The 19,509-nt window shown below is 38.6% G+C and overlaps 1 protein-coding gene across 8 annotated transcripts in view; it reads right to left on the bottom strand.

Annotated features, from left to right (window-relative positions):
- Positions 1-19,509, bottom strand: part of dmd (dystrophin) — a 234,985-nt gene that overhangs the window by 132,061 nt on the left and 83,415 nt on the right. For all 8 annotated transcript variants that reach the window (XM_058622682.1, XM_058622687.1, XM_058622685.1 and 5 more), the window contains exons 3-8: positions 10,324-10,416; positions 8,164-8,244; positions 7,164-7,256; positions 5,002-5,103; positions 3,356-3,426; positions 1,504-1,622 (exon numbers count right to left, since the gene is read on the bottom strand). In XM_058622682.1, coding sequence (XP_058478665.1) covers positions 1,504-1,622; positions 3,356-3,426; positions 5,002-5,103; positions 7,164-7,256; positions 8,164-8,244; positions 10,324-10,416 — 559 coding nt within the window. The remainder of the gene's footprint in view (positions 1-1,503; positions 1,623-3,355; positions 3,427-5,001; positions 5,104-7,163; positions 7,257-8,163; positions 8,245-10,323; positions 10,417-19,509) is intronic.

Raw genomic sequence — 19,509 nt, 5'->3', positions numbered from 1 at the left:
GGTTGTGTGTATGGTTCACTGTCAGACTGTCCAGACTTACATAAACTGAACAGAGTCATCATCAATGTGATCATAAACACCTATGCATTCATGCTTTAACATGTCAAATTAATTAATTATTGAATGCAGATGTTTCAATCAGGCTTTAGGCTCGGCCCCTTATCTCCAATAAAGGGCAGTCTTAACGCCTCAGCATACCAAGACAGTTTGGACAATGCTATGCTTCCAACTTTTTGACAGTAGTTTGAGGAAGGCCCTTTTCTATTTCAACATGATTGTGCCCCAGCGGCCAAAGCGAAGACTATAAAGACATGGTTTGACGAGTTTGGTCTGGAAGAATTTGACTGGCCCGCACAGAGCCCTGACCTCAACCCCATCGAGCACCTTCGGGATGAACTGGAACAGAGATTGCGAGCCAGGTCTTCTCATCAAACATCAGTGCCTGACCTCATAAATGATCTACAGATTGAATTTGCATAAATTCCCACAGAAACACTTCAATATCTTGTAGGAAAGTGTGGAAGCTGTTAAAGCTGCAAAAGGGGCTCAAACTCCATATTAAAGTCCTGTATATGTTTTTGAATACGTCGTGACAGTCCCTGTTGGTGTAATCGTCAGGTTTTCTTCACAAAAATGATTTCTCTACGGCTTGAAAACATTCAAGCGCCCGAATGATTGGATTGAGAGAAGAGGAAAGCTGATGTGCAGCAAAGAATAAACTACATGTGAATATGAAGGAAAGTGAAGTCCCATCATTTTTGATTTCATGCACTGCATTAAAATAGTTGCTTACATCACAGACAATCCCAAATCCTGACATGACAGCTGAGCTATGGATTCCTTAGACCAGCATCATCAGAAATGCTTTCATTGACAATCCCATGAAGAGGTAAACAAAAGTGTCTTGCTCAGAGGCACATCCACAAGTAGGCTAGGGGATCAAACGCTAATGTTCCGGTGGAAGACGGCTCACTCATCCACTGAGCCACAGCTTACATTTAGCAGCAACTGTAGTGGTATGGAACATGTGTTAACAGGTTGTTGCAAGTAAAGGAGGCTACACCTTAGTGTTTCACACTGTTTCGCACTGTTGTGATGATGTTATCTTTGCAAAAAAAAATAAAAAATGATCACAGACCGACAATGATGCAATAAACTTTGACTTGGTCATCTTCACTCACGTTATCCTCCCTTAGACAGCTTTGATAAAGAGCCACTAACGAAACTAACAGCAGCAGTGAAAGACGCTGCGAATGTCAACAGGAGACGCCAGTTGTTATGTTGCACAAAAATCAACGCACTTCCTGCAAGTGAAGGACGTTTTGGGCCACTTTGTGCATCACCAATCGCGTCCTTCCATCAAGGTGATCGCACTGTAGTTATCAGCATGACACATCATGTTCAGCTGGATCAATTAACACAACGTGATTGAAAGGTGTGAAATATGTGTTGCAAGCTTTTGTGTTCTTCAGTGGAATTAGTTGTAGTGCGTGTCTGTGTTACCCTCAGGGTCCAGCAGTCTCTCTATCCCCAGGTGTTGCTCTGCCTTGTTAAAGGCGTGTTCCAGTCTGTCGATTGCTGACGTCTTCTTCTCCACTGAGCTCCAATCAAACAGCTCAGGTCTAAGAGGGAAACCGAAACGGAGCATGTTTACACTGCGTCTACATTTTAATTCATACAGAGCACACTAAAGACACCATGGTTTTGCTGGATCATGTCCCTGGTTGACGATCATCTCAGACTCATAGGAAAAGCTTTATCACATGTGAACTGAAGAATTAAGGGCTGATATTTAACTAATATAAAGTTTCATGTGTTTTAATATAGAGCGTGTAGTTAAATTGTCCTAAAATGAAATACTATGTAAATTACTCACTGCAGCTGATGCAGTCAGGTTTATTTCTGGAACTAGGTTACTGGAAGTCAGCAACCATACTGTACATACACTGCAGTTCACCAGTCATTTCCTCAGTTATCAGAGGAACGTAGATCTTTTAAGTGCAAACCCTCAATTTAATCTTGTGTGTGATTGATTTCAAATGTATGCAGTACTCTTTCCCTGTCAGTAAACATAATGCTCTTGGCTTGGAGCATAATAAAGCTTTTTTATAGAATATTGCACTTTAATAACACAATCTGCTGTGCTGCACAACACACAAACCAATCGTCATGAACACATGTGAAAGTGAAGAAGAAAAAAAGGCTAATTCTAGCGTTGTTTTTGTTTTGTGAGTATTTCTGAGATTAACAACCATATTTCTGTGACTAGACTAATAATCACTTGGCAATAGCACCGAAGTGGAGGGATGAATTGCTAACATCTCATTTCAAATATTATTCCTCCTGCTTTGGGTATTTTAGGGAGTTAGATATGTTTTATTTTTCACTTAAGCTTTGTAAGATTCTTTGGAGAATATAGACAATTTTCTATGTTGTTTTCTTGCCCTGGGTTTCACCTGAAGATAATTTCTTTTTATCGCTTGTGTGGAAATAAACCTTTTTTTGCAGTATTAGAATGTTGTGAATGTTGGTCCTGGGGGCTAGGAAGAGTTTTTCTTTTAATACATTTCATGAAATATTTCCAAAATCCAACCATTTTTTACTTTTAGAGATAGAGATGAGATTTTATATTGTTTCATTTCATCCTAGACTTTTGAAACGCCTGAATCAGGAAGCAATTGACAGCAGACAGCTGCCAGGCTTTTAACACAAACTAAGAAATCAAATCTTCAGTTTCTTTACACTCCATATCCATTTAGAACTGATTTTAAAATGAAATTTAAAATTGTACTGATTACTATTAAGGCTTTTGTGGATCACCTCAGGATATTCTTCAATTCATTTAGTGTCTAAAATGAATTAAAAAGGCTTCTACCTGCAGTAAACACAGCACTGGCAGTTACATTTAATCATGCAGAGGTTTGTCAAGCACTTCAAACTGCATGAGGGTTAAATTACTGGCTTTTACTGTGAACAAAGAGGCTCATGGGATGTTTGAATTATATCAAAGACATGGCTGTCAAAAAAAAATTGAGATTCTTTCATGCGTTAACATGAACAGTTCAACTCACTGAAGTCCAGACTCCAGCTGATCACGTTTAAATAAAGACTATTTCAGGCTTAATTTAGCAGCCACTATCTCATATTCTGTCTTTCTCTGCCTTTAATTGGATCATTTTACACATTTGAGTATATCTAAAATATAATTAAGGGGCAGCTTAATATTTAAATTATTTTTCTTCCTCTGTAGGCCTCTCACATTTTCCCATCTATCCACTCCTCGTCTCTGACTAGTGCTTTATTTTATTTCTATTTCTATCTCTACCACACACACAAACACTGTGCTGCACTCTACCTGTGGCTGTGGATGAGGGCGTTGAAGGCCAATCCATCATTCCAGCTACTGGAGAAGTTAACAACGTTGACCTGAGGACAGAAATAATGGTTATAGCAAGGCAGCCATATGAATGCAGTGTTACAAGCACTTTTGAGACACCCTTATTCAAATACTATGGAGTATTTTTATTGGATTAAAAATACATTTTAACTCCGAGCTTTTCATAGGTACAATGACAGAATGTCATGCGGGGAAATGGATTTCCTTTTAAATATAATATAAGTATGTAAGAGCTCAGCAAATAACCTCTCGGTTAGTTGTTCTCCCTGACAACAAAATAAAGAATATACTTTTAAAGATTGCAGCTAAGAAAACTGAAGCAGATATGAGTTAAAGCAACTTTTAAAACCTCTTCCCCTCTCTGGGGACGCCATGTCCAGGACATGGAGTTCTGTCAATATGGACAAACTACCCCACATTAGAATTGGAAAAAGCTTCTTCCAGCTACTACAGTGTCCCCTGGCTGTTTCCACCTTTGCATGTTTATGCAAAGTCTGCTCCCCACTTCGGAGATTATTATTATTGTATGACGCGTTACAAGTATTAAGCATTAATAATACATAAAGCATATTGTATAAAGCATTAATGAGTATTTACAACTAAATATAGTATTATAAGTAGATTACTGATACTAGAGGCTAACGCAGCTGATATCTTTGGAACTCTTTTTTTTATTTCGATGAAATACTTACTTACTTATGATATTTTGATGTTGTGGTGTAACTGGACGGTGGAGAATAACGAGGAGGAGCAGCAACAGCTAACCCCGAGGTTGAGGTGAAAACAAAACAAGGTGGCTAACCCACTAGCAAAACTCTTCCGCTCCTTGCTAGCTGAACAGGTGTATCACTCCGCAAGACAAACAGCCTTCTCCCAATAAAAGAAAACCCTCCCCGGAACTACTTCCCAGTCCACTATGAAACAACTAGTCCCAACAACACAGTGAAGTATGCACAAAAAGTACTCAGCGTTGCAATATAAAAGTGAAAATAAATGTGTTTTGCTGATAAATTAAACTATTTTGGTTCAAATTGAAGTCATTTGAGATTCCACCTGAACATTTCTCTACTAAAACTCCGTACTCTGCTTTACTTAATTAGCATAACATTCGTCCCAGATACAGATAATGTTCGGACGCTTACATATTTGTGAGGCTGAAATAAAAAAAAAAAAAAAAAAAAAAAATTTTGGGTGTGTGTTCCATCAACATTTCCTCTGGCCGAACATTTACACAGTTGCATAACTTCTGCAAAAATCCCAAAAAGTTGTGGGTTCAAGGAGACCAAGGTTATAAATACTATAGACCTTGTAGTTGCGGATTTATAGTCAATTAATTTTGGGCATGTCATTTTGAGCAGGAGCACATAAAAATGAGACAAGGGTTCAAGAAAATACAGTATAAATTAGAGTCAATCTGTATGAAATTCAGCAAATAAACTATTGCTTTCAGTTCTGCCTAATTAGAAAATAAAAAAAACATACTTTTGCAACTAAAGCAGATTAGAATAATAGCAGAATGTAATTTAAAAGGTGACATATGCTCTGGTGTGAGTGTTCTTTGTGAGTGTGTGTGTGACTGAACAAATAGGAAAGGAAACAAGTACCTGAGGATACTGGCGTGTGTTCTGACGAACCCAACTCAGCAGAATCTTCTCACTGTTGGTCTGCTGTAGGCCCGCCATCACATCCTTCATCACATCCTTTACCTGCACACACACACACACGGAAAAGTATATTTACAATGAAAAAAATGAATTATTTATACATTTAGAAATAAACATATTATATACACTCAGATTCACTTTGAATGTAACTAATAATACAATACGGATTTATATGTGGCACATTAAAGACTGAACAGCTGTGCAAACCTGTTTGTGTATTCTTTTTTGTAATGTCCTTAGGACGTTTAGAGGCATAAACATTGTCCTTGTCAAGAGACCAAAAGCTGGTCCTAATGAGGCAGAACCTTATTTCTGAGAAAGTGGTTATGTTTAGGCCTAAGATTACAATTGCAGTTAATGGTTAGGGTTCGGGAAAACTCTTTGTGTCCTAAGTGTCCTAAAACGGAAAGCTGCGCAAATTTGTGTGTGTGCGCGTGCATGATGTGCTTGCATGCAAGTGTGGTGGATAGAAAGGTGAGGCTAAGATGTGCATAAATAATGCACAGTTGGGCAGTGAAAAGTATAACAGCTCTCTCGCTGTCTTCCCCTTCGAGCCCTGAACAACTGTTCTAAAACTGTCACTCACAACTGCCAACAATCCAGCCTCTACACACACAAACAGGTTTGTGCAGCTATCCTTTTGAGGACTCTCATTGACTTCCATTCATTTGGACAGACCTTCCCGAAGCATTAAACCAAACCTTAACCGAACAACAATTCAAATCTTAGCTCAAAAAAAAAAGGTTCTGCCTCATTAGAATGAGATTTCTGTCTCCACGAGGACTACTGGTCCTGACAAGGTCACTGTTTATGCCAGCAAAGATCCTAAAGTAGAAGTACCAAAACACACACATGCAGTCAAGCAGTATAACCAGTGTTGGCAAAGTTCAGAACTTTAAAACTAGTCAACAAATCAACACTGAACCGAGAGAAAGAGTTCAAACTAATTTGTTGTCGGGGCGAATTCCCAGCAAGATGACTCACTCACATACACACACACATACACACACACACACACACACACACACGGATACCAGCATGCATGCACTTATTATTGAATGAGGCCTGCCAGGTAAAAAAAAAAAAAAGGGACTCATTTAGGAGTAGGTCACCGCATGCATTTCCACATTAATTGGAGGGGAGCTCTGACAAAGAGTGCTGTATCTGCACCCTCACACACACACACACACACACACTTTCAACCCACAATCATTTAGCCAACACAAGAACCTCATTATTGAACCAAGCTTTTCTATTAATCGTGTCATTAAGTCAATGTCAAAACTAGTGTTATTGAGACATGAGTCTCAATTGAACTTAATGTGGAGTAAAATACAAAGATGTATTTGTTATGTATGCTGTTGAAACCACTGGTTTTACATCGAGTTTAAAGAAGGACTCCTTCATGAATAACATTCGGAACTTTAAATACAGTTTTCGGGGCGGGAGTGGCCAGTCGTGAAGGCTTAGGCCGAGAGATGAAAGGCAGAGAGGGTGGGGGTGTGTGTGTGTGGGGGGGGGGGGAGCCCAGGAGACGTAGAGACATAATGAAAAGAAAAACATTAAAGGAAAGTTGTAGTGCTGTTTTTGCACTCACACTAATGTGGCCACTGGATGCTTTTTTTCTTCTCCAGAGTTATAATGATGGTGGATGCCTGACTAACCCAGCACTCTACAGTGCAGAGGTTAAGGTATGAAAAGGAATGCAAGGTTTGCAGATTACTGTAGAGTCCAGACTCACTGCTTTATCTTCCTGGTAAAAGGCCTTTAACTGGAAACTTAAGCTTGTAAACCACTCACTCTCCCACATCAAACACAGAATCAGTGTTTTTATCTCAAGGGGACACTCTTCAAAAGGCCTGAAATACCTCCTTAAAAACATGTCTTGTAACTGATCTTCTCAATAACATGAGTGCAGTCAGTATTAATATTGGTATAGCCCTTTAAATGGACTCAACTGAATGTACTATATTGTAATTGTGGTCTAATTGATGAGTCTTTGAGGTAAACATGTCAAATCTAACTTTGGATATATGATATATGAAATAATAAAGTAATAGTAGTAGAGAGCAGCATGCTGACACACACATACATGAACACACCTGCCAGTGGAGAATGATGCTCCAGATAAGCCCGAGAATGAGTTTGTGATTCCCATCAACGATGTCTCCTGCTCCAATATTCACGAGTTCAACCTGTGGGAGGGACATGCAGACAGACAGACAAATGTCATTATACAGTTTACAGTTTTTGACCAGTGAAAGGGGCGCTTACGTTTGTGAGGTGAATTGTGGTTGAGGTTAATGCCTTGATTTCTTTGGATGGTGACTTTAACTTAAGTTCCTCAAAGTTTGCTGACTTTAACCAAATGTACTTTTATACATACATGAGAATCAGTGGTGGTTGCTGGTCTTTGAAACAGGGGAAGCTCATTTCAGGCCCAGTTATTCGTACATAAATTCTGCATACGAACAACTAGATTGCACAATAATTATGTAAAACCCGAAATGCTATAATAGTGTTTTTATTTACAGTGTATATATACAATTGAAAATGGGCTATATCACCGAGCAAATAACACTCAATGACCAGCTATTTGTCTACACACTTCCCTTGCAAAATCCACACAGGATTGAGGCGGAAAAGGCTCCGCTGTCGTGTATGTTTCTGCAACACTGTCAGTCAAAAACTGGTTCCGCCTGACAGAAAGTTCCTCCAATCGTCATGCAGAAGCCCAGGGTCCGGACCCGCCCACTTCCCCATCCACTGTCGTTGAAGCTGAGCTTCTGTGGAAGTGATGTTTTTGCCACATTTGTCCAATCTCCGTCGAGTAAACCGCTGTGACAAAAAAACTATCCTGTGCCGTCCCATATAGAACAGTTGAAGCTGAGCTTCTTTAATGCAGAGGCTGCTACAGGAATACGAAAATCACGTAAGGCGATCCGTCATCTGTAATAAAAAAGCTGATTCTGAACGCACTAGTGGCGCGTTCTAATCGTGTTCTAGCACAGGTTTAGTATTGAATTGTAAATACAATACAGCAATCACCACTGATGAGAATGTAAGGGAATTGTTTGTGTGAGAGATTGTGTGCATACTCACATTGTTCTTCTGCAGGATCTGCAGAGCACGGTTGACATTGTTGAGTGAGTGAACTCGAGTGAATCCTCTCTCCAACCTCACCTGAACACACACAAAGAGAGCAAGACAGAAAGACCTGTTGTGGCATAAACAGACTTTGCTCAGAGGCATCCATTACCGCTGTAAACGGACACAATACAATAAAATAAAACTCTCTGCCTGTGTGTGTGTGTAAGTGTGTGCCAGTGTGTGCAATAAGGCAACTGAATCTGACAAAAAAACAAAGAGGACGATGCCTCTCCTTGAGGTAGAATTGCGGAGAGACTGAAACAATGGACATGGATGGAGGAAAGGTCATGGCAAGATGAAGAGAAAGACTGAGGGAGATTAAAAAAAGAGATAAAAAAAAATCAGAAGGATAAGGGAAGACAGAGGAACAGAGTGCAACAAACAAGGTTGAGGATGCTGAGCTGGAGGGTAAAATAAAACACTGGGATGTGTTGAGATATATATATATATATATATATATATATATATATATGCACAAATATATGTGTGTGTGAGAATGTGTCAGTATGCTGCTCTTTGCAGCTATTTTTCTGTATATTATTTGCATGGTCTCATTTAAGTTTGAAAGGTGGCTTTTCACTAATGTGATTGTTTTGGATGATAAGGTCCAGTCAGTGTGTAAAATTCAGCTATATTCCTATAATTAGTTTTAAATAAACATTGCTTGCTTTTTTTGTAGCTTGAATTTATCCCTTTCAAATGTACTACGGGCAAGGCTCTGGCTTTAAAGTGGCCGCTATCTTGAGTCTCTCCATGTTTCCACATTCTGTTTCAAGCGGAAACTAACAACACAAACAATTAAGATGTAAAATAGTGCTAGGACCATCGGCTTCTTAAAAAGGTCCAGTGTGCAACATTCAGCCTTACAATATATCAGAAAACAAATATAATCAGTGCAGAGCACTGATGTGACTTCACATTCATTTTCTGTGACTCTGTTTTGACTACTGTTTTGGTCCCACATTTGCATATGAGGACAGGTTGGACATGCTCAGCCCTGCATATTCTGTATTAGTTTGTTTACCCTTTATTCAGGACATCCTGTACATGACTTCTCGTGTGACAACTATGAATTCACAGTTTCTACTTTTCCAATGCAACAGCAAACACAGGTGGTACAAAGCCACTTGGCTTGCAGATGAGTCGTAAGAAGAAGAAGAACAATGGCAGAATGCCAGAATTCCAAAGCAGCTCTCTAGTTTTACTTTCAGATAGAGCTTGTTCTTTGGTTATAAAGGCTTCATATGAGGAGAGATAAGACCAGGGTCAATACGAGTCTGGCATTTCTGCTTTGGAGAGCTTCCGGGCTCTTCAAGCCAGTCCTTCTCCCCCTGGACTCCTAAAGCCTTGTTTAGACTCCCGCCCACATTGGATTTGTAAGCATTTCCAATCAGAATCTGATCTTCCTGACCAACTGTTTACATTATAAATTAAAGCGATCAGATCCAATCTGTCCATCAAATCCATATTGACATAATATAGTCTCGTCTTCCACATGGATTTCTATATAGATATAGAAACAATCTGGATATACTTAAAAATCTGATTTGGGCTGCAAACTAAACAACACCTACGTAACTTGACACATACATTATGCTACATATCTGTTTCAATTGGTGATCAACTGGTATAGATAGCTTACCATCATTAACTGCCATGATAGCTGCTGTTCAACTGCAATGACTAGTGGTGCAAGTATTGCATATTGAATCTTTCGCTTTTACATAGGCTTAGTTAAATAATTTAATCTTTCATTAGAAAATATGTATAATTAGATATTCACATACAAATCTGGTATAAGTCTGGCATCTGTTTCTCTGTGGATATGTGTTTGTGTTGCTTTCTGGCATAAACACTGACCTTGTGAGGACCAGTAGTGCTCACAGGGAGCTTAATCTGTTCTTAATGTGGTAAAACCTCATATTTGAGGAAGTGGGTAAGTTTAGGGCAAAGATCTGGATTGTGGTTAGGCATGCAACTGCTTATGGTTAATTAGGGATAACACTTTGTTCGGGATGGTCAAATGAATGGAAGAAAGTGCAGTGTATGAAGACGAACAGCTGTGCAAACCGGCTAGTGTGTGTGTGTGTGTGTGTGTGTGTGCATTTATACCAGTGCTTGTCCTGTCAGCCCCTCCAGCAACTCCAGCAGACGTCGCCCATCACACAGGTCTGAGAACAAATCGTCCACAGGTGATTTCCCCGTCTGAAATACACACAATCATCAAGATGTTAGTACAAATATTTCCAAAAATTCTACATTGAACTAAACAGAATAGTCTTCACTGGTCCAAAGTAGTGATTCTCAAAGTTAGGTTCAGGGACCTCAGTGACTTAAGGGGTCAAAATGACCCCTTATCAAACAGGACAAAAGATGAGGGAATATTCAATCTTCTGGTAGCTTTCATGAATGAAGGGAGACTGAGCTTGGAACATGTGTGGCCATCTATACAAATTGTACAAAGGCAATGACAGGCTGTTTATTGTATTGTGCATTTTTATTGGGTTTATTGCACAAGTCTGTCAAACTGAAGGTTAGTGTGCTCTGGAAAACTAGATGTACTGTAAATGACCTACATTTTGTCTTACTTTTATTGTGGAAGGTCATCTGTTCAAAAGTGATGCTTTTATTTTGAAAATAAAATACCGGAAGTAGGAGGGGGAAAACAGCGAGAAACACAATGCTTGTTGAGGCTTTTGAGTTGTTTTTAATCTCAGTTAGCACTTATACTTATGAGTGTTATGCAAGTAGCATCACTTCATTAGCATCATCCTATGTTTTAGTTATTTGCACAGTTAACTCTTTTACAAGGAAACTAATTTGAAGTTATTGGTTTATATGCACAATTAATCAAGAAACAGTTTTGTTTTACACATGTTATTGCAATATTCCCATATTAAAGTGTTGTTTACTAAAATATACATGTTTAGTTGGAAATATTGTCCATTTAGCACTCCAGTAGAGGCTGCGTGAAATGGCATTAAAAGGGCTAAAGAGGAGTTAAAGGGAGATATTTCCTATGTTAATGTGAGTAAAAACCTGTATTTATTTATTTTTTTGTCTTTTCACCAGCTCTTATGGTGTGTTCAGTGGCATGGCATGTTTGGAGTGAATACATTTTTCAATAAAGAATTCTGAACCATCAGTAAAGAAGCCTGACCATTAATAAGCCAGGGATGCTACATGTTCCCAAGTTAAAACAATTACTGAGAGTAAGACTTAAACCGGTAACTTGGTCATCAAAGTTCAATAATATACACAGAGGTTGAGTGAGTTTTGCCGAGGACGACATTAATCTTTAAAAATCAGTGCAGCCGATGGTCGATAGACATGATAATAAAATATAAAACTTCATAATAACACATTTATTGAACAACATCTGTCTCTCCAATCTGCGTTTTGTCAGCAGGGTACTTAAATTTTGGACTAAAATTAAATATTACATAATTGAAATAGGTCATAAAACAATACTGTGTCAAATTTATGGATTAAGTGCACTTGGCAGATGCCAATTAACAATAGATTCCTTGGAAGAGAAATGCTCTCAAAATGAGTCCAGATGTGCTAAAGTTCCAGTGTTTTAAAATATGTACATAGCATTACAATTAAAATAATTACATGCTCAAAACTGGTCTGAATTATTTAGGTCGAAAAGTTTTAGAATACAAATAAGTGAGAATATGCTTTAGGATTATGAAGCGATCGCATGGAAAAGCTCCTTCTGGCCACAAAAAGACGAGAGAACCCCTGGTCTAAACAACATCAGAGCAGCTGGATTAAGGAGACGTGAACCTGCTCTGTGTTAAATGTGTAGATAACAGTTAATCCACATGAGGTTGTTCTTTATCAGGATTAAATGGCAGCAGGCACTTGAACCTGGAAAGTGCTACAGGCTTTCCACAGCCGCCTGTGAAGGAGAATTTTCCAAAAAAAAAAAAAGAAGTAGTAGCTGCAAGAACTGATTCAAATTCACAAAAAAGTTGAAGTTTTACAAGTGTAGATCAAATTGCAGCTGGTTCCAGGCAGAGCCGGCAGCAGAGTTTGGGAAATGTTGATAAAATGTTCACCTGAAACAAAAACTGTGGAAACCTATAAGTTGAATACATTTCCATATATATATATATATATACACATGTTGTACCAGTGCTGGTGCAGAGAGTAAGAACAGTTATACTTGGTATACAGTGATACACTATTTATACACCACAAGGACATTTGAACCACAATTTAATATTTTCAATTCCAACAATTATTTTTTGTCCTTTGTATATGTTCTGTTGTATTCTGTGAAGCAGCCCTGGTTACCTTGAAAGCTACTTCACAAGTCTCATATATTCATTGTTGTGTCCAATTTTCTACAAATTGCATATAGCTATTCATTATTTATCCATTATTGTTAGATCTCTATGTGATTCTATGGTTATTTTACTGAAAGGTTAATAAAAGGAGTTTGTTCTGAGTTTATCACACTATAAAATATGTTACTAACCATTTAGCTACTTTAATTTTTTTTTTGTTATTCTCTGCTTTGAAATGCTGAAGAGAGAAACACAGAAATGTCTTTCTTCAAATGTATATTTATTTTCTCCTAAATATATAGGTCCATTTATTTAAATTAATTTTAAATTATTGTACTATTAATTGTACAGTTATTGGCTATTTTAGTTTGGATATGCTCTTATTTGTATAACTTGTTCTTTATAGTGTTTTCTACATTTGTAGGTCAATACAAGTAAAATCAGAAAATAAAAAAAGTATTCCTTTGGGCAAACAATTTCGATTTGTAAAACCATGTGTAGGGCCAAAAGATTTGGACACATTATCTAATATTGTGTCTTTGAGATATAATTATTTAAGTCAAGCTTCAGTTCAATATATGTACAGTAATAGATTTAAAACAAGATCGAGAACCACCATCAAAATATGAGGAGAAATTAATTACATGAATTGTTCCAACATTTATGTATTGCATTTTTTTTTTCAAGGATCATTAAAAATAAAACATGATCCCAACTTGATTCCAATGTGAAAACCATTCATTGTTTTCAGCGCTATTATGGGATATAGATTAAATTGTTATCTTTCTATTTGACTTATTTCCACATAACCTCCCCCAACAAGTGCAGAAATCTCTCCAGGGACACGAATTATCCGGACTTAGAATCTCTGACCTACACGACTGATTAAAAAAAAAAGAAAAGATACGATGAAGATGAAAAGAGGAATGATGTCTATAGTTTATTAGTGGTGCCATAACATTTTTAACAAGAGCTAATCAGGACTAATATCTCTGCATCACTTGACTTAGCAACGTGAGCGGCACAATGGTTTTATTTAAAGATGCAGGAGCGAGAGAAAAAAAACCTCCAGTAATTATGAGAAACAGTTAAAGAAATCGGTGAAGACACGAGAGAGCAAAGGACATTAGAGTAAGTAAGCAAAGTCAAGTAAAGGCAGCCCTCTTTTCTTTTCTTCTTTATGTTTTCCCAGCAGCATCGGGTAAAAATGACACCATGAATCTTTTCTGCACTGTGACTGTCCTGCTTATTGTGGCAGGAATCTCTTTTCCTGCATCGATCATGTGTTATTACACTGACGGCTGACACGCACAAGCTCCCACTCCGGCTCCTAAAATGCATTAGCAGTGGCAGTGAGACAGAGGGAAAAGGGGAAAAAAGCCGAAAAATATAAACACAGTATAAAAAGAAAAGTGAAAAAGGAAGAATGTACTCTGCTATAATAAAGAAATGCAGTTATCAATCTTTTGAGAAACAACCTTCCTATGATTTTCTCTCATTTTCTCATTTCCTGTTCTCTCACTCTGTCTTATATTTTATACTCACTGTCCCCCACACGCTTATTCACTCACATTTCATTCTTATTTTCCTCCTTTTGTCCATCTATCTTGCATTTTCTTAAGCCCTCCACCTGAGACTCACCACCCCACTAGTGTGTACTTGTATTTGTGACCGCTTTAGGAAACACTGACCTCCTGGGGACCAAAATGAGGAAGAACCTCATTTCTGAGGAACTGGTTAAGCTTCGGCTAATATGTAAATTGTGTTTTGAATTGTAGTTAAGTAAAGGATAGGGTTAGCCATTGACTGGTTATAGTTTAGGTCAGGGGTAACAACATGGTTAGGCTGTCCAAATGAAAGGAATTTATGCAGGATAGCAACGTGAACCTGTGTGTGTGTGTGTGTGTGTGTGTGTGTGTGTGTGTGTGTATCATTAGACACCCAGTAGACAGTGTGTGGGTGCTGATGATAAATGAGGAAACCACACCAGATACACATATAAAAGAAGAGGAGACAAGGCACAAAAAGCCAAAAAAGAGGTGCATGCACATTTAAATATTAATAAACTGGAAGAGAGAAGTCGCACATACACACACACACACTCCAAGTCTTCTTCTCCTTCCTGCCCACTCAAAGCCATTAGAAATCTCTCTGTTGTCCATTTAAAAGCCTCCTTCATTTTTCCAGTACACTCTAAATTGATATTCCAATAATTATAGCTCCCAGAAGACCCACTTCAACCTCAGCAACTGCACTGCACTTATAATTTAAGAATCATCACATCGCACTGAGAGAAGGTGACAAAACAGTAGAGACCAACGGTTTTACAGCAAATTCTTATCTTTCTTTTGGCTTTTGTTGTCCTTCACATCTTCTGACTCTCAAGTATCATCAATCAAGATGAGCCGGAGGAGCTGACTGGCTCCGAGCTCGGAATAAAAAGGGATTAAGAATCTGTTTAAGTCACCAGTGTGTGACATGTGTTACACAAGAATCTAGTTTGTGAGAACCAGCCTGAAGAACCAACAGAACCCTATAATTACCATAATTACTTAAAACACACCGGGCCCCATTACACCTGGCATTAAAATGTGCTTTCAGTGATTTACAGATGTAAAATACACCTGAGAAGCATTAAGGACGGGTTGTTATCCGATCCGTCAAACCACTGGTGGTCAGTGACGCACTGTGACCCCAATGAATAGAAGTTTAAATGCAACGAGTCTCTGACGCGTCTCTGCTGGTGGTTCGTTGGTGGTTAGCACAGCTCATGTGAAAGTGGCGACAAAACTGTGCACTCTCCTCAGCTTTCATAGGTTTTTCCGCTTGTCATATAGACGACTTCTTCCCCTGTTTCGAAAAAGCAAAAAGGAGTCCATAGGATGGGAGGCGGCGTAAGCGGGGGAAGACTGTGATTGGATAACAAGATAGAATCTTGATGTGGACACTGGAGTTGAGTGATATAGAAAGATTTTCCAATTGGCAACCGTCGGCTGATATGCCGACGATTGCTGATGTATACGCAATCACCTCACACTATTAACCGGCAATTATGGAAGAACACAAAATCTATTTTGGTTTTAAACCGGATGCCGGCAAACCGGAATGAGGCTATTTACCATCTTTGTAAACCTTTAGTGCCAAGATTCTATGACTAATCTGTGCGGGCATTTGCAAATCCACCATCCTGCTGAGCGTGACACCTTAACCACTCGGAGCTGACGTCCTGTGCGACATGTACAGCGGTCATTTCAGCACCACGGCAACATAAACCAGCTCCTCTGCTCACTTTTCAGCACTTTGACCAAGCGCTGTCCGTGGTTCTGATCACTTCCCGTTTAACCTCTCCTCTCTACTTTCACAACACAATAGCTGAAAAAAATCCACATTGTTCTTTGGTTGCTTATTAGTAACTAGCATGTGCAAGGGTCCGTCATAGTAGCGTGCTCTGAGACACTATTTTCTTCACAAACAATAACTAGACTCAAAGAGGAACGTTTTCCAACAGAAATACACGATTGGCTTTGTTATCACCACTCTACTGTGGTGCACTGTGGAATAGACACTGGGAAGTTTGAGATGTCATGAACACATTTAGAAGAAGAAGCAGCTACTGGAAACATTTTCTTATGTCATAAAATATTAGGAAATCTATTGATTGACAATGAGAGACCCACTGCCATCCTGTGTGTGTGTCTCTCTCTCTCTCTCTGAGTGCACCAGTAAAGCTATTAAATATTTATTTATCTCAGCCTATAACATTAGTTCTGTTACAGACCCCCACACAGCTCAGATTATAGCCAAATGCTCGGAAGCAGACCATTAAATTGGTAAGATGTATGTTTATACCAGGTGTAAATGCGTGTGGTGAAGCAATATCCGAAAACGTACAATGACAATACTGGAGAAAGGACATTTTTAAGTAGTGTTCCCCCTATTCTATCACCTCTAAATGACTTCCTTCATTTGCTTTTGTTTGTTATTGATTGATATTTGAACATCTGTTTAAGCGGAACCAACATCTCTGCTGCATTAATTCTGCAGTATTAACGTATAAACGTCACATTGTATAAACAAACTGATTTAACTGGCATCGAGAGAGTGAAGCCCAACTGAAATTGCCCTCACCTCACTTCGGATTGTAAAAAATAAAGTTAAAAGCCTTCTTAAATTCAATTGTGGAACTAAAGGGATAGTTTGGTAAAAACTGACTTCACTGAGCATGCATTATAGATATACTGTATAATGAATACACATGTGCATGTGTGCGTGCGGGGAGAGTGGTAACATTCGCTCCACACCAGTCAGCTGCAAGCAGAGCACAAACTTGCAATGTTACATTTCATCTCAAATATTAATGAACCATGTGGCATTTCAGTGGTGGCGGTGCTCATAATTCACCGCAAAAGGTGCAAAACATAATTTCCTGGAATATTTTTTTTTTTCTGTTAACCGAAATGACAAAATGAGGTATGCAGTCAAAGTTTTCCCACAGACGTCTTCCATCTATGGTGTAATAGTGACGGTGGGGGGTGCACACGGAAACGCCGCTCACTTTCATGCAGAGCAGAGCCAGAGTGACAGGTACAGTATGTGCACAGATGCAGCTGAATGTACGAGGTACAAATAACACTGCGGCTCTACAAGGAAGATTTTCTTTTGTTATTATGAGAAGTGGTATTAAAGGCAGACCGATTAATCAGTTGGCCAAATATGAATTATTCACACTTTTTTGTTGTCAGAAACTTGATGCACAACGTCGTAACTAATTTATACATTGTATATACCTGTTTCCTGTATTGAATATTGAGTGTACAGGTTATTTTTAGTTGACACAGCTGCAGTGCAGACACAAAATGTCACAGTTCATAATACTTTGTTTTTTTCTGATCATTTTTAACCCTCATCACTAACTCTCCTGCATTGCAGATCCCTCCTATGCAATCAGCTCATTTACCTGTTGTTCCACACCCTTTCTTCTCTCCTGCAGCTCATCCATTGCCCTGTATATATAGTAGCTCACCTCTGCCAGATTGTCTTGTGTTTTTGCCATCCTCTCCCACATTTTCTAGTTTTTTATTCTGACCTCGGTATTCCTGTCTGTCGATTGTTTGGATTTGTTTGACTGACTCCCCGTCTGTTTTTTTGATCAAGTAAACCGAACACTCCTTTGAAATGACTTGTGCCTCTGTCGTGCTTTTGGGTACTTCTCTGCCAGTACATCTCACACAAAAAAAACGACCATTACTTGTTGTTCACTCAGTCACTCATCTTCTGCCACTTTATCCACATGAGGGTCGCTGGTGCCAATCCCAGCTGACTTTGGGATTCACTCTCACACTCAAACCTACAGTCAAAATGTGCCCAATCCCCAAATCTGCACGCTTTTGGACTGTGGGAGGAAACTGGAGAACCCAAAGAAAACCCACGCACACAAGGGGAGAACATGCAAACTTCATCCTTGTTCCACCTCTAGCTGCAAAGGTTAGTACTTCTCGTTCAATACATGTTTATTTAAAGCTTATTTTTGTTGTTGTCAATGTTATTCTGCCCTAGACTGGTCCTTGTGAAAATAAATGATGGAGCATTATTTGTATGTTTAATGGGATAAATGTTTCTTGTCCTAAATACTCCCTCAGTTAGGTCTGATAATATTGCTCACAGCGTACAAATAATATTACATCAATTCTCATTATAAAGACCAAACAGAGACAGGATAACATTGAAAAGCAAACTTACATACTGGAGCTTTAAGAGTAAACTGAATAGACAGATGGAAAAAACTTGGTGTTTTGAGGATTGATGGAACTAAACTAAAACCTCAGTGAACTGTGCATTAGCAACATGCTTTATGCAACACAAAGAGCCTTATCAATCATACATGGACAAGGGTCTGTTCTTGACACTGCGTTTTGAATTATTTGTTTCTGAAATACCAGGCTGTTTTGAAGACAAATGTGATTCCTTTAGTGCCACAAGAAAGCATCATTAACGCCATTGTGGAATAAAACTCATGTTGGATGGTCAAGTTAAAGGGATAGTTCAGGCTTTTTCGAAAGTGATTAGTAGTCACATGTAGTCAGTGCTGACTACACTGTGTGTGCTCCTTGTGCAGAGAAACAGCCTGAGTTACAAAAGCTTGCTCTCACTGACAAATGTGGCAAAGGAAAAAATAGATGAAATGCACTTAAAAAAAATGAAATCTGTGCGTGATTAAGTCTGGGATCTTGCTTGCTATTATAGCAAACAGGAGAAGTTGATGCCACCATCAAAATTTAATTGTGTTATATTTTTGTGACTTTAGTCCTTGAAATACTTAGTTGGGATTTACACAAACCAGTAAACCAGCCGCTCCTAAAAACAGATTTAGTTTCAAGTTGGAACAATTTCACAGTCATTAAATTTTGAAAAGACTTGGAGTACACACTAACCGTCTGTATAGGCAGATTTGTTTTGATATTACCACTACTTCCTGTTGTCTTGCCTTCTTATTTCCTGTGTGCCACCTACTCTCTTTCATTGACTGTTGGCAACATGTGTCACTTGGGTCGGTTATCAGTCCACACGACCCGATTGTGTCCAGAGTCGGCTGAAAACATTGACTGATTGACTGTGACTCGCTGTGAATCGTGGGTAAAATCAGGAAAAAAATATATTGTATTGTGCCCCCAGCTTATGGTTAATTCTCGGCTCAGAGCGCACAGATCAGCATCAAGTACAACCAAACCTGAGCTTTCACTTTTAGCAATAGTTTTCATTTAATGTACATTTTCAAAATCTCATTCTTACAATGCTAGGACAGCTGCACTTTTAAAGTTCAAAAAGGTTAAGAGATTATCACCAAAATATTAATTACCTCCACCAAGGAGGTTACATTTTTGGCCGTGTCCCATTTAGTGAGCAGCAAAAAGACTAAATTGAATGAAATTAGAAAAAATTATTTGATTCTGGTGGTGATCTGGTTGTGAACCTTGCCAAACAGAGGGTTTTTTTTTCTTTA

This window comes from Solea solea, chromosome 2 (genome assembly GCF_958295425.1).
Source record: "Solea solea chromosome 2, fSolSol10.1, whole genome shotgun sequence".
Classification (NCBI taxonomy): Eukaryota; Metazoa; Chordata; class Actinopteri; order Pleuronectiformes; family Soleidae; genus Solea; species Solea solea.
This window is presented reverse-complemented; position numbering and strand designations above follow the sequence as displayed.